This window comes from Rhinocladiella mackenziei (assembly GCF_000835555.1).
Source record: "Rhinocladiella mackenziei CBS 650.93 unplaced genomic scaffold supercont1.4, whole genome shotgun sequence".
NCBI lineage: Eukaryota > Fungi > Ascomycota > Eurotiomycetes > Chaetothyriales > Herpotrichiellaceae > Rhinocladiella > Rhinocladiella mackenziei.
Genome location: NW_013550601.1, coordinates 3,670,732 through 3,685,853, shown reverse-complemented (window position 1 = coordinate 3,685,853; position 15,122 = coordinate 3,670,732). Strand labels below are relative to the sequence as shown.

At 48.6% G+C, this 15,122-nt stretch overlaps 6 protein-coding genes across 6 annotated transcripts; 2 read left to right on the top strand and 4 right to left on the bottom strand.

The window, feature by feature from the left end:
• Window positions 1-212: 212 nt before the first annotated feature.
• Window positions 213-2,222, top strand: Z518_06435 (uncharacterized protein; the record flags this gene model as incomplete). Its single annotated transcript, XM_013417245.1, has 5 exons — window positions 213-368; window positions 432-563; window positions 637-868; window positions 924-1,425; window positions 1,517-2,222. The coding sequence occupies 5 exons, from the start codon at window positions 213-215 to the stop codon at window positions 2,220-2,222; spliced, it is 1,728 nt and encodes a 575-aa protein (XP_013272699.1).
• Window positions 2,223-2,286: 64 nt separating this feature from the next.
• Z518_06434 (uncharacterized protein) lies at window positions 2,287-3,300 on the bottom strand (the record flags this gene model as incomplete). The annotated part of the gene is made up of 3 exons (XM_013417244.1): window positions 2,287-2,298; window positions 2,406-2,857; window positions 2,922-3,300. 3 exons carry the CDS (start codon window positions 3,298-3,300, stop codon window positions 2,287-2,289), a joined length of 843 nt encoding a protein of 280 aa, XP_013272698.1.
• Window positions 3,301-4,141: 841 nt separating this feature from the next.
• Z518_06433 (uncharacterized protein) lies at window positions 4,142-5,232 on the top strand (the record flags this gene model as incomplete). The annotated part of the gene is made up of 3 exons (XM_013417243.1): window positions 4,142-4,717; window positions 4,766-5,107; window positions 5,155-5,232. The coding sequence occupies 3 exons, from the start codon at window positions 4,142-4,144 to the stop codon at window positions 5,230-5,232; spliced, it is 996 nt and encodes a 331-aa protein (XP_013272697.1).
• Window positions 5,233-5,246: 14 nt separating this feature from the next.
• Window positions 5,247-6,814, bottom strand: Z518_06432 (uncharacterized protein; the record flags this gene model as incomplete). Its single annotated transcript, XM_013417242.1, has 4 exons — window positions 5,247-5,293; window positions 5,337-6,019; window positions 6,064-6,700; window positions 6,751-6,814. The coding sequence occupies 4 exons, from the start codon at window positions 6,812-6,814 to the stop codon at window positions 5,247-5,249; spliced, it is 1,431 nt and encodes a 476-aa protein (XP_013272696.1).
• A 1,277-nt stretch (window positions 6,815-8,091) lies between these two features.
• Window positions 8,092-10,668, bottom strand: Z518_06431 (uncharacterized protein; the record flags this gene model as incomplete). Its single annotated transcript, XM_013417241.1, has 1 exon — window positions 8,092-10,668. The coding sequence occupies one exon, from the start codon at window positions 10,666-10,668 to the stop codon at window positions 8,092-8,094; it is 2,577 nt and encodes an 858-aa protein (XP_013272695.1).
• Window positions 10,669-12,866: 2,198 nt separating this feature from the next.
• On the bottom strand, window positions 12,867-13,739 carry Z518_06430 (uncharacterized protein; the record flags this gene model as incomplete). The annotated part of the gene is made up of 3 exons (XM_013417240.1): window positions 12,867-13,327; window positions 13,381-13,426; window positions 13,479-13,739. 3 exons carry the CDS (start codon window positions 13,737-13,739, stop codon window positions 12,867-12,869), a joined length of 768 nt encoding a protein of 255 aa, XP_013272694.1.
• Between the last annotated feature and the right edge of the window lie 1,383 nt (window positions 13,740-15,122).

Sequence of the window (15,122 nt, the reverse complement as noted above, 5' to 3'; positions counted from 1 at the left end):
TGTACTCGTTCTCCGACCCACCAATCAATCAATCAGTCAAATTCAACTTCTTCTCCTCCCCCTTTTACAGTTGTTTGCACATACTTCACTCGTCTCATTGCTTCAGCATTTCTTCAACATCAAGGATGTTCACGTCTCAATCAAAGAACCAACTTCCAACCACAACACGTCCAGAAGACGACGACTTCGTGGTAATCCCTGAACCGTTGGGCATGTCGCAAAAAGAGCTCCCTGAAATATTTCGACTACCAACTTGCAACGGGCATGACCTATACGAAGTCTCTGTGGATGAATTGCAGCATCTCTTATCCTCTGGAGCCCTGTCGTCAGTTGAATACGTGAAGTTCTGCTTGGCCAGAGTTCAAAAGGTGACAACAAACCAACGCCCCTCATTGGCGAGAAACCTTCAAATATTAACAGAAATTGACCAGATCAATCCATATCTTGAATGCATCATCGAGACAAACCCAGACGCCATCGACCACGCTCAACAGTTAGACGAAGAGAGGGAATCCGGAAAAATTAGAAGCCCTCTTCACGGCATCCCTGTTCTCGTCAAGGACGTATGTAGTTTCCCTCCCGCCCCCTTTTTTCCCCATTCTTAAAATCATCGGACTAGATTCTAATCTTGTCCAGAATATGGCCACCGCCGACAAGATGCAAACGACAGGAGGCTCTTGGGTGTTGCTTGGATGTATTGTTCCCAAAGATGCGCACATCGTTGGCCTCTTGCGAAAAGCTGGTGCCATCATTCTAGGCAAGACCAATCTAGACGAATGGGCAGGTATGAGGAGTAGCATCTACTCTCTAGGCTATTCCGCACGCGGTGGACAATGTCGGAATCCATATCTGTTGAATCGCTCTCCAAGTTCGTAGCCCTGTTGATTCAAAGTTTGATCGAGTAATACTAACTTGGTTGTCAGATGGCAGTAGCTCCGGCAGTGCTGTAGCCGTATCAGCAAACATAGTCCCTCTCGCGTTTGGAACCGAGACAGATTGCAGCGTCATAAGTCCCGGCATGGTGAACGGAGTGGTCGCGATCAAACCCACGGTCGGCCTGACATCTCGAGGAGGAATCATTCCGATCTCGGAAACCCAGGACTCGATAGGTCATTACGGTCGATGCGTCGCCGATGTTGCTCGAGCGCTAGATGTCGTTGCTGGACCGGATCCCGACGACAAATTCTCCACACAACCCGAGAGACGACAACCCAAGAGTTACTGCTGCTTTCTTACCGACCGGCACGCCCTCAAAGGTGCGAGATTCGGACTGCCCATGAAGCGATTCTGGGACGTAGCTCCCTTCCCTCAGAGGTATGTCGCGGAGAAAGTGTTGCGACTCATCGAGGAAGCGGGCGCTGAGATAGTTCCCGTCGACATGCCCTGCGCCGAGGAAAGGTTGAACGAGGATGGAATCTGGAATTGGTAAGTTTTTACAGCTGCTGCACATGTAGTTCGCGTGAGTCACTCTGACCTTGGCCCACTAATTTTATTATTCTTTTTCTTTAAAATGTAGGGAACGATTTGGCGATACTAGACCCGAAATCTCCGAGATCACTGTCAGTAAAGTGCAAACATACTACTTGATGAACAAATACCTGAGCAAATTGAAAAACACCCCGATCAAGACTCTGGAAGACGTCGTGCGCTTCAATGACGAAAACCGTGGCTCCGAGGGGGGACATGCTGGCGATCTCCCGGCGTTCCCCGACGGACAACGTTTGTTCCGCAAATGTATCGAGACCAAAGGCATCAAGGACAAAACCTACTACGCGGCATTGAAACACATTCAATCACAGTGTCGAGAGAATGGCATCGATGCCGCCTTGCGATGCCCTCCTGAACATCGGAGATCCGGTTCTGCCGATGCGGAAGAACTTCTCGACGCTCTACTCTTTTGCGACGTTAAAGCCGGAGGAATTCAAATCGCCGCTCAAGCCGGATATCCCGTTATGACCATCCCGATCGGCCTTGACCCAGATGGCATGCCACTACCACTGACACTGCAGCATTCAGCATGGCAGGAAGAGAAGCTAGTAAAATGGGCTAGTGCGATTGAAGATTTGTTCAAGATATACAATGCAGAGCACTCAATTCCTGTGACAGCTCGGACAGAGAGAGTCGGACGCGTTCCACCGACATACATGAATCATTTGAGGAAGAATATTCCCGTTGACCCCGACTATCGATGGCCAGGTCGACATCGAGACCAAGGATTCTAACCCGACCGCGATTTGACACCGGTCAGTTTTTTGGCTCAACTCCCATAATCGATCCTCTCCTTCCCTATGATACGCACTAGGTCCCACGCCATCATCCATTGTGGAAGTCAGATTCTTCGCGGGCGGTGCAATTCGACAATCCGCCAGATATTTTCCACCTTTCCCTTCCCAAACTGGGGCTACAGCGGCCCAGATAGACGTCGCGGCGCCCTGCTCCGGACTCTTCATCACCCCAGTGACCTCTGGATCTGCCTTCCACTGAGCCAATTGCTCTGGTCTCGCATACTGCTGCAATCCAGTCCAGATGCCTCCGGGATGTAGACTGAGTGCATGGACTCCTTTGGGACCATAGACCCGGTCAATGTAGTTGGCCTTCCAGATATTGGCGGTCTTGGATTGGCCATACGCCACGTATGGGTCGTAACAGCCCATCAAGTTGACATTGTCCCAGTGAATGCCACTGTACCGATGAGATGAAGACGAGACGCTGACAACCCGGGAATTAAAATCGGGTCTACTGCTGGAGATAAGAGCCGGGAGAAGCAGTCCTGTTAGAGCAAAGTGTGCGAGGTGATTGACTCCGAATTGTCTTTCGAACCCATCGACGGTTTTACTCTCGGGAGTTGCCATGATGCCTTGACGCATATCTAGTTAGCTGTGACGTTCCCTTTGGAGCAAATACACACAACCAATGCTTACCTGCATTATTGACTAAGATATTCAACTTCCCTCCACTCTCTCCCAAGAACTTTTTGGCCGCGGCTTTGACTGACTCCAAGGAATCCATACTCATCTTGATGACTTGGACAGATCCCTTCCCAGGGCTTGTGGATTTGACATCCTTGATTACGGCATCAGCCTTTTTCTCATCCCGTGCTGTGAAGAAGGTATTGGCACCGGTGGCATGGAGTGCCCTCACAGTCTCAATACCAATTCCTGAGGTGCCGCCAGTGACAAGAGCGACTTTGTCAAGCCAGGCATCGTCATCTTTAATAATTTGGAGAGCTGTAGGACGGTGGTCACCCGGACCAGAGGGGTTGGCGTGTTGAGCGAGGTAGGGAGCAAAAGGATCAGGCATCGGTGAGGAGCTTGAAGGTATCGATTGGGAAGATAAATTTTGGCGAGTGTTGAAGAAAGTCGAATGCTTCAGCTTTTTGGCACTCTTGCATTCTTGAGCAGCAGATTCTCTCACTTAAATCGCATTGGAGGCCACCGCAACACCATTGACCCGCATTGATGATGTCCATGTCTCTTTTAACACGTTAAAATTCTGGTTTATCAAATGTTATTTCCCCGCTGTCGACGCTCCCCAAAAGCATATTTTGCGTCTGAGCGCATGTATCGTAGTAGCACTTTCCTCATTGAATGTACAGGAGCGCAGAAAGGCGGAAGGGATTTGTGTAACTTCCAGACAGAAAAAAAGCTTGTTGTCCTATCTCCGTGTCTGCATGTACTGCGAGTCTGAGTAGGTGAGGAAATCTACAGTCCTCTGGGTTGTTTGGGCACGGAAATACCCAAGCTTATTTGGGAGCGGACAGCGACGGACTGGTCCGCTCAGTCCGCTCATGATGATCATTGACCAGAGAAGAGTATCCACCCTCCATGCCGGATTTGCCGCGAATAAGCTTGGTAATGTTGCATTTTAGGACCTTTCTGGCCCTTCCGACTTTCTGAAACCAGCTATACAATTGTTCCGCATGCCTCCACTTTTCACTTGATGCAGCGTATTAGACGCGAACAACTTTGAGGCAGAAATTTGGTATGAGGTTGAACAGAATGCGAGGACAAAGCGTGCTTAGCAATCAACAAACGAAAAGGTAAAGTTGGCTGCGGAGATATAAAGGGGGGATCTTTCGAAGCAGTCGTCTCGACACAAACATTCCAAAAGTTCTTCATCTCAGACCAGTTTCAATACCAAGATGTCTCCCAAACTCTTGGTAGTTCTCGGTGCCACGGGCACTCAGGGCGGATCCATTATCAATACTTTTCAAAATGATCCGGAATGGACAATTCGCGGCATCACCCGCAACGTAAACAGTTCGAAAGCTGAGATTCTCAAATCCAAAGGAGTCAAAGTAATATCGGCCAACCTCGATGATCCATCGTCCTTGATGACGGCTTTCAAAGGCGCATATGCTATCTTCAGCGTGACGGACTTCTGGGCAGCATATAAGGATCCAGCAAATCAAACGAAGCGGGCCCCAGGTCAAGCAATGAACGTTTGGTCATATGAACACGAGCTCGAACAAGGTAAGAATGTATTCGATGCGGCAGCCAAAACCGACGGTCTCCAGAGAATGATCTTTTCGAGTCTTTCGTACGCGAAGAAATGGTCCGGTGGCAAGTACAGCCACGTCTACCATCTCGACAGTAAGGCAGAAGCAGTTGAGTATGGCCGTTTGAAGTATCCAGAACTGTGGAAAAAGACTAGTATCATTCAAATCGGATACTATCTGTCGAATATCTGGACCTTCTCATTTTTGAAGCCCACCAAGGTAAATGAATTCGATCACGCTGTATCGGTACGTGACTGACAAAGAGAGGATGAAAACGGAGTGTACGTCTTTGCCAGTAAAATGCGGCCAGACGTGAAACTCCCTTTGATCGCGGCGGAGGAAGATACTGGCCCACTTACCAAAGCTCTTCTCGCAACGGAACCCGGCAAGAATCTCATTGCATACCGCGAGTGGATGACGTTGGATGAATTTTATCACGTCTGGTCAGAGACGTTAGGAGTCCGAGCAAAGACTGTCGCTCTCCCCGCCGATGATCCATGGGAAGCGGTACCAGAAGAACTGAGGGAGGAGTTATCGGATACAATGTTGTATGCTGTCGAATTTGGTTATGAAGCGAGAGATGATTCTTCTGTTATTCACCCCAAAGACGTAAGTTCGACCTCGAATCGGTGGAGTTTCAATATTGACTATTGTAGCTCGACGTTCAAGTGCAGCTGGGTACTGTTCAGGAGTGGATCAAGAAACAAGATTGGGGTCCAGTCCTGCGGGACTAAGGATGGGGAGCGAATCAATCGGATCCATCCCCGGCTTCAAAAAGTCTGAGATATTCATCTGCTAGATATCAGTCAAAGTCCACACCCCCGGATCAGATACTTACCGCATACTCTCCATCTCGGTCCTACAGATCTCAAAACATACAAAAGAAGATCCATTGCCTCTTTCATTTCATCACTTCTGTCCTCTCGAACGAACCAGGCACACTCGCCGAGAGCCAGATATATACAATGAAGCGATAAAGGGCTGACGGCCTCCAGGTTCACAGATATGTCATGTTGAAGTTGTTGCGCCATTTTAGAGACGGCGAGCGTCACGGTTGCCAGTCCTCCAAGTGCAGTCTTCTGCATGTCGGTCTCCTGACCCAATCTGTAATCACCATATCGCTCGTTACACGCGTAAATTCCGAAAAGGATAAGTCGAGCACTGTAACAGATGGCGCGAGAGAGATGACTTTGCTTGGATCCATCGGTAGGTGTGTGATCAATGAAACTTGCCTCGAAAGAGAGTAGAGCTCTGTGAAGCTGACCAGCCTCCAAAAGTTTGTCGGAAACCCCCAGTATATAGTCATCTCTATGCCGAAGGACACGTCCTAGGATATGGGCTGCTCGACAGACTGTGGCAAACTGGTCTCCGGGGACTGATGCAACGGGGTTAGAAGCATAGAGAGGTTCATTCGATCCTATGAGACCTTCATCCCAACTTTCAGCATCACATGGCAGCAGGTCACTTTGAAGTGGTTCGCATGTGAACAAGGGAAACCCATTGGTCCCCGAGTGAACGTATCTGAATCTGTCAGTGAAAGAACGTTCGATCCCGACTCTACTCACCGATCGAGAAGTAGAACCGCCCACCAAGTTCTCCGTTCCTCCTCACGTAAAGTCCACGTATCAGATTCTTTAAAAAGTCGCATGGCGTGCTGTCGGTTATGAAGTCCCATGATGGTCCCAAGTTGACAAGTGTGGCTGACACTCAGAAAGCCAGCGGGATGAATGCCGTGTGATATCTCATAGACCGAAACCAGGATAGCTGCCTGCAAAATTGGGAGGGATATTGACCCAGAGTCCTCCGTGTACGAAAGAAAGTCTTTGGCAATCCGATAGAGTGGTGTTTGAAGATTATCGCCTTCAGGACGCTGCATGACCGCTTTCATGCATATCAAGAGCAAGGCAACGACGGGGTTGACTTCTATCGGAGAATCATGTAGGTTTTGTGTGAGGCGTTTCTTGCTGAGTATCGGAAGCCACCTGTGAATGCTTACGAAGTAGGTGTCACAAAGTTGTTGGATTCCATCTTCAATTTCAAGGGCGTCCAGAACAATTTTCGGGGTCTGTCCACGGAGATCAAGAACACCACGTCTTAAGGGCGCGAAATCCTCCGCGCCCAAAATGACAGCGGAAGGGAATTTGGGATGAGCATCCACTTGGGTAGAATTGTCCCGTGCGCCAAAGTCGAGCGGCCGGAAGCCTTCCGGACGGGGATTCGACCCTGACGTAGCAAAGGGATCGATGGCGGACCTTTCATGTTTAAGTTGACATTCCAGTTGTTGAATCTTCTACAGGAGAAAATCCGTATCTTCATATGGTTCCGGGTGCTGTTTGAGGGGATAGCCGCAAGGCTTGCTCAACCGGACGCACTGATCGGTGTCAGTTGAACGGGTACACGAATCAGGTTGGAAAAGCCTCACCAAAGAGCATGATGGCAGTTCGCGCGTGCATTTTCTCTTCAGCCTCCTAAATCGCTCGTTACAAATTGATACTTGAAGAAGTCCCGGAGTAGAGAGAGATACCGGCAAGGTCGACAGGCTTGACAGGCTTGACAGGCTTTATCTTGAGAAACCATTGCCCCAAAGAAAAGATAAGCAAACGTCGCGATATCCGCTCTTCGAAGAATGTAGGGACCGATAGGCTGAGTGGGGAATGTGCTAGAAGAATCGAAGATGAAGAAGTTCGGACCGGGATGAAGTGATGCACAAGCGGACGACGAGTGTAGGTGCCAGGAAGAGCTGCTGGTTAGGTGCTATGTAGCGGTAGAGAGTGCCCGAATTCAAACCAATATATAACCCTTGGCGTAACCACCAATCACATTGGCCGTCACATTGTATCACGTGACAGAGTCACGTGCAATACGCCAATTTAACTGTGATACGTGGCGACGCCAAGGCTTGTAAAGACCCTCGTCCCCTAGACCTCTTCAAAATAGGACAAGTCCTTCGTAAAATAACGTAATAATCTCGCTCTCACCGCTGGTCTCGTTCTCTAGCGGCCTCTGCTCGCGCTTCCGAAAAGCCTTCCGCAAGACTTTCGCCAGGTCCTCGAGATTTTGCTGTACCCAAGCGTCGAGTGCAATGTGCTCTAGTTGGAGAAACGTCTGACTACTGCAGGAAATGTTTCCGCAACAAATCCGCCGGAGCTCTAGCCAAGAACAGCAAATTCCGGGAACTTAGGGACGGGGACGGAACTGGTTCACTATGTTCCGCGAAGCGAGATGGCTAGATGGTCGTCGTTCAGAGAAAGCCAGAGGGAAAACAAAGGCGAGATGAAGCTTTTGTAGACATGGGTACTTTTCGCATGAAACCTGAACAACTGAACCCCTCGGGGGAAGGGGAAGGGAACCGACGAGGTCAAGAAAAAGCGTGTGACCGTGCTGAATGTCTTATTCTATTGATGATATCAACATCCATGGACCGGTATCATCATATCCTGCTCTTAGCAAAGATCATTCGTTCTTTTTTTTTTTTTTCTTTTTGTTCTTTTTCATTATCATCCCATTTCCACCAATTATTAATTTATTCCATCCCGATCATCCTCGTTGTAGTCGTGAACTCATCAAAATCTGTGCAAAACGTCACGCCTTTCTCATGACAGCAATGTCTCAACGCCCGAAGCAAATTTCGGGCTATGAGGTCCAGGGATATTTAGCTTTGGTGTGGTATCGCATTTGGCCGAAAATGCAGCCACCCGAGGAGATTCTAGCCATGCCGTGACGTGTCGAACTGATTCCACCGACGAAACTGAAGAAGGGTTTCGTGCATGGTTTGTTGACGTCTCCTTCGCGGTCTTAGATTTAACAGGGTTGCTCGACAGAAAAGACGGTCCGGTAGATTCAGCTTTGACATGCTTCGTTTGTGTCTCGGCCCCTGGCAAGGGATCACTCGACAGTGATGCCAATTTGTTTTTCTGGCATTCGAGATCGTTCTTCAAAAGGAGGCCAGCCTCGATGGGCAAAGCGGGAAGAGGCCCTGTTGGAGGCGGCCCCGAAGGGGGTATCGGACGGTGAACCAGCGAAGGCATACTTTTTTGTCCTTTGACATGACTGTTTTTGCGCGGAGGATTGCCCAATTTGGGGACTGAAACCGCAGATGTAGATCCTGTAGAAACAGAAGACTCAAATGTAGTGGTCTTAATGGCAGATAGTGACTTTTTTGAGGAGACCTTTCTTCTAGGGACATTCGGACTGCCACCACAGCAAATTTGAAGATGAGTTTCAGCAACAGCAGGAGACCCTTGAGGTTTGTCACCCGTTTCGGATTTTGCCATGTCAACGGAAGGAACTTCCCCATGTCGCTTGGATGATGGTGGGCTACCTTTGGAAGATGGTCTTGTACGAGCAAGAGAAGCCTTGTCGTCGTTGATGAATTCCGCCGGAAAATGACATGTACCCGAAATATTGCACATGCCCTCCAAGGAGGGACCAGGCATTGTTGCTAGAGGCGAAGGCATTTCACGAGGAGAAAGTGGGGACTGCTCAGATGAGGGAGTCTTAGGAAATAAGCTATAGGAAACTCTTCGTCTCTGAGTCCCTTCGACCGGAGAATCCTGGTTGTATAAAGAACTTGTGCTTCGAATGCTAGAAGGTCTTGGGGAAGTTGGAGTTTGTGGTGGATTATTCAAACATTGGAGTTCATATCGATGACGAGCAGACGTTTTCCGAATATGACCAGGTTCTGGAAGAGGAGCAATGGTGGAAATTGGCCGAGAATTTGGTTCCGATCTCTCAAGACTGGTGGACTGATCTGACTCCTTGGAGGCAGGGGTATGAACGCAAACACCACGACCGATAATATCGGAACGATTTCCCAGCGAGGTGGTTCGTCGAGGGAACGGATTCCTAGTAGGAGCTTTCTTTGGCGTGGCCGTATACATGGATAGTTCCCCAATGTCATCTCGGGTGGGTGTGGATACCCGCGACCGTGTGCTCTGGAGAAGATGAACCTCGTAGCTATCTGCACCGGTTGGGAGAGATTCCACAGTGTGAGACACTGAATGCGTCGAGCTGGTGAAGCTGGTATGAGCAGTAGAGATGGAATGATCGTCGGAAAGGGATGGCTCGCGAAGACGATCCAAATCATTCAGAGTGTGGATGGAGGAACCGGTTGTTGACCTCGAGATATCGCGCGAAGAAGTCGTACATTGTGGCATAGGTGGTAGAAGAACAGGTGAATGAGGTTCACAGGATTGTTTGGTTGGGGAGAAAGTAGACTGAGGAAGGATTGGAAGACTCTTCTGAGTTTTGAGGGGAGGACGTGGTCGATATTGCGGTTCATCATCATTAGGATCGCCTGAGTCTGGACGATATTCAAGACCACCGAGAAGTTCAATCTCTCTTCGAACAGCCGTAAGCCAAGTTCGGAAGGCCATCGCATCGTCAAAGACCAGAAGAAGGTCATTGACGAGCTTTTTCCTCTCGGGGCTTCGAAAGGCCAATTTTGACCAAGCGCTTTTGGGAGTTTGAGGCGCCATTTGTTCCGAAACTCCGTCATGAGCGATTCGTAGAACCCAGTGCTTACCAGGAATAGCGTCGCTGGCGAAAGCCACGGATTCAGGTCCAAGTTCAAGTATCTTCTCCGGTAGACGGTCAATGAGACCATCAGCACTGTATTGGAAAATATGACCGGAGTTGGTCAAGATGAACAACTTTTGACTCAAAGAACAGGTACTTGCACCGGACCAATTCCGTTTATGCTTGAGTGTTCCGTCTTCGCCGAAAGTTGAGTTATCAAGACTGAGTCGTGGGGGAGATTCACTTGAAATGCTGTTCCTCCGTAGTGGACTGCTTCGGAACAGAGCATCCGTGAAGGTGGAAGGAGTGTCCAAGATATCATGCAATTTCGTATGCGTATATGCCTGGATCAATGGAGGATGATCCCAAGTTGTCATATCCCCAGGTCCATTTTGTCTTACATTTCGTTGTGACATGCGAAGGTTTCGATTGGACCGAGCATGGCTCCGAGAACGTTTCGCAAGATTGGTTGATGAAGTGCATAATTGAAGATGAAGCACCTGATTCCGAGACTCTGTATTGACTTGTCTCGTTGTCTTCTCTGATTTTGCACGAGTGAAGAAGGCTTTGAATCGAGACTTAGCACTTCTTTCCGATGGCCACCATCCAGACTGTTCTACGACTGTAGGTGAGGGTTGAGGTACAGTAGACATGATGGAGATGATGAAGAAACAAGGGTGGATGTTCAGTCGAGGAATCAACAAAGCCTCTTATAAATCCCCCGGTACATTCCTTCAAGCGCTCAGTGCTTCAGGTTGATGAAGAAGCACAGGACAACATGATGTTGACGAACGTCTTACCTCAGATGAGTACAGAGATGATTGAACAGATCAGAAACGTCGAGTCGAGCTCCCATAGACGGGCTCTGACGATCCTTTGTTGACTTTGAAAATGACCGCTGTACTCTGGTAATTTTGACAGATGATGGATGTGAATATGTTGTTGGTTTCGTGCGTTTTCGGTGAGAGGATAGGCCTGAATCATGTAACTTCGATTGAGGCAGATGTGCCGCAAGGTTTGGTATGGAATCGGAATTCAAAAACTCAGAGAGATCTTACCAGGATATGATCAAGGCGGAGGGAGACAATTTGAAGAAGAAACAAAGCCTATCTGGCAAGGGCCTCTCAAAATACCAATATGCACTGGACCAAGAGGACATTTTGCAGACAAAAACATCAAATATCTAGCGCTCCGGGCTCGACATGGTACCTAGAGCGCAAATGGCGTCAGTGGTGACAGGTTGAGTGATTGATGCAATTCGAAATCCCCTCAACGCGTAGGCACTGACACACCTGCATCAAAGGCATATGTTTCGCGAGACACGAAGATTGCTGAAAGTTGGGTGTAGAGGTTTGAGATGACAGTGTCAAGTCGAGAAAAAAAAGCAGTCATCTTGCATTTCAGGCTGCTGTGATCCACCCCGCCTCCTCCGATCAACATGAGTCGGGTTCGGATAGTGGCGCGACGGACGGAGCGGGTAATCAACACAATCAAGAGTTAATGGAACATCGGTTCCGGAGTGTTAGCGTGTGGGTAGAGAGCTGAAGAAAGAGGTGATAGGGCCATCAGAGCAGATCAGAAATAGGTCAGGACTTAGCCAGGTCCGAAGCATGGAGGGAGTCCAGGAAGATACAAAGGAAAAACAACGGGGATTAAGCCTCAAAACGGAAAGGGAGGACAAATTCAGCCAGGTATGGACAGATACAGTGATTGTGGTGAGGGCGCGGAAGCAGGTTTGACAGCTGAATCGCATCCACCATGGAGCATTTGAGCAAGGTCAAAGTTATGAGAGACGGAGAGGTTTCTGTTTGCCTGGGACAAGGTCAAGGAAGATTAGAGAAAAAAAGGTCGAGAGATCTGGGAACAAGCGGGACACCTGGTGGCCATGCAGGAGATGTGTCATGCAAAAGGTCTGCGGTGGTGTATATGCCTGAAGAACAGGCTTGATGTGTGTTGCGAGAGCTGTCAATGCACGTCACCCTACTAGTATCCAAGGTCAGTCACGGAGACGGTGAAGTTGGAGGGAGAATGGAGGGGACGGCACGAAGCTTGCTGGAAGGATGAGGACGATGCGGAATGTCCATCGATAGTTGAAGGATTTGTAAGTTATAGAGGCAACGAAGATGCGACCAAGAAGAAGAGCAAACATCGAATTGAGCAAATGAAGTGTCAACGCAGGCTGGCCACAGACTGGCCCTTCCTCCTCCTGCACCGCCCCACCGAAAAATCCACTTCGGATGCTTCAGACTGTCTCTTCCACCCAATCGAGTCTAGTTCCATTCGACTCGGAATTCTCCTCATCCACTTTCAGCGTTGATTGTATCGTCAAATGCACTGACAAGTCTTGCCTTCCATCGTGGCAGACCAACAGCAAAGAATCCCAGATTCGGCATCTTTTGGACAGTGGACCTCACCATTTGTGACCTCTACTCCAAGGCAGAATTCGACAGCGCAATGCAGAGCAGGCGATAGACACATTTGACGGCGAGCCACTGGGTAAATAAGAACGAATTCTTTGGACAAAGGCAGGAATGCGAAGTGAAGTGATCAGCGGTTTTTAATACTCCTCCTCCATTATAGTGATTGACAATATCTTCTTGAAGCGTGGCATACTTGATATTCGGTGAGAGATAGACATCGAGAATGATGCGGTTCAAAGCTCGCCGGCACAAGGATAACACAATTGTCCATCATCTATTTCTGTTACTCTACATAGATGGACAGATCACTGATCATCAACTTGTCCCATCCCTTTCAATTTTTGAACTATACTCCCCCCGGGGGAAATGCTTCACCAACTCCGCGATTCCGCAGTATGCATTCAGCACACAACATCCAATGTCATCTCCGTTCATGCTTGATCATTCAATGGCAATTGGCTGAGATAGGGGTACCCAGTCTCTTCATCTGGTTTCTCTGCCTCCATACCCAAACATCGCCGAAGACATCTCACTTCACTTTGAAGTCCGGAAATAATTCTATATTCCTCCGTCCACTCTTCGGTACGATATCGAAGAGCATTTCGGATCATTTCAGAAACCTTAAGTGTCTGTTGATGCCAATAATCACGGTCCATTCGACTCTGAAGATGTTCGTCTTTTTCCTGTTGCAAGAGCTGGTTGTAGTGTCGTTGCTGCGCGAGAAATCGCGCTTCCATGTCTCCGCAATAATTGCGGATTTGCTCGGTGGCTCTTCCCATTGCATCTTCGTAGGTGGCAATCAAGTTGGTATTCTCAAGTTGTTCGTGTTTGTAGATATCAATGAGACGGTTTGCCCGAGCCAATTCGAGTTCGAGTTCACGCATTCGCGCTTCTGAAAAGGGTCAGAGAGGTTGTTAGAAAGATGGTCGTTATACTCACTATCACCGTCCTGGTTGCCTTCATTCTCGTTAAGCGATCCATTAGCACGTCTCTGCAAACAGTGAGCATGTGACCATTATGAAAACAACCCGCAGGTCATTTACCGCAACTTCTTCTGCAGTCCGTGTGATATCATTGACCTTCTCCCGATTGCTTCGTAGAATTCCACCGAGCTCTTGGATCTGTGCAAAGAGGTAATTCAAATCTTGTTGATGTCCAACAGGCAATGGGGCCACGTAATTCGCACTTGCGCCAACTCCATTGCCATTGACTGGCCCACTATGAGAGGTGGTAGGAGAGGCAACGGTTCGGTTTCCACCAGCCACGGAGGGTTCAAGGGACGGAAAAGCGTTGCCAGTAGCCATAACTTCGTTGACGTGATTGAAAGTATAGAATTTGTCACGGCTAGTATCTTTTAGCCCAGATAATTTCAATGGCCTTGACGTTCGAGCTCTTCGAAGTCTAAGAAATCCGGTTCGCAATCGGTAAATCGAATTGTTCCCGTATCTCCTCAACGTTCTTGGTATGTAGCTTGCATCAAGCGCAGGATTGTGTTTCTCTTCGTAGTTGTCTGGGGCAAGGTATCGAAGGGCCGAGACGTCGATTTGAAAACACTCGAGCTAGAGAAGGGTAATTTCCTTCTTCGCTCTCGGGCTCGACAATTTCGAAGGGGAGGGATGTTTGGCATATGAGAGTAGTCGACGCGGGAGTGTAATTGGCTCTTCCCACCGACTCAGGCTGATGTTCCTGCGCTGTGGGATGCTTGAGATTTGAAGATATCCTGCTTAATGTTATTATGTCTTGCAATGTCTGAAATTTATGGTTGTGTGTTCGTCGACCGTTTCAATCCTGCAGAAGGCTTCTTTCCAACCGAAGTTGAGGTCGCTTTCCTAAAGTTGAGCTCTTAAGTCGCTTCTTGAAGGCGCTTGCGAGATTTGAGAGTCCTCTACTCGAACCGACTCAAATACGTTGTGGTGGAGGACGATCGAGGCTCAGAGGAACTCGGGTCGAACGAAACTGCCGTCTCTTTCTCGCCGTTTCCCTTGTAGGGAATCTTGTGTTTGCCAAACTTTCCGGAGGAATTGAATCGAGTCGCGGTCATCTACCAGGTCTTTAGGAAAGACCTATGTTTGAGCGGCGAATCTTCTTGTCGTTCCTCACATGTCTACCCGAACGGCTCCCCTTCATCGGGGAAATCAATCTTTCCCATCAACTGCAGGTTGTCAAGATGGGCCTTAGGTGGTATTCGGGATAGAGGATTTAATGGGCCCAATCGACAACACGGAAAGAGACCAATTTGTGTAGAGATGTTCGTTGAGAGCGTGAAGAGTAGCGGAACGAATGAAGATCGAATCAAGCGATCAGCTGTTCGCGTCTCAGACTTAAATGTTAGCAACTCGCGAAATGAAGATTCGCCGGAGTCGGAGAAACAAATATCCGGGGCGGAACGGGCCGCTCTTTAGCCTCGGGGAACTTACCAGTTTTCATTGGTTCAGACATCGGGCCTTAATGTTTGATGAATATCGTTGTTTGTACAGAGATGAATGTGGGAGATATATCCAGAGTGCATAGCGCCGAGCTACATCTTCCCCTTTCAATCGCCATGTGTTGAAGGAACGCTACGGGAGCAATGCCCGGTATTGATATCGTCGTTCCATCGCAGAATTATGTAACTTTCATTTCGAAGCGCTAGAAAGGTATTCCACAGACATTCAATATATCGGTTTAAAACCCAAAAAAAGAACCGC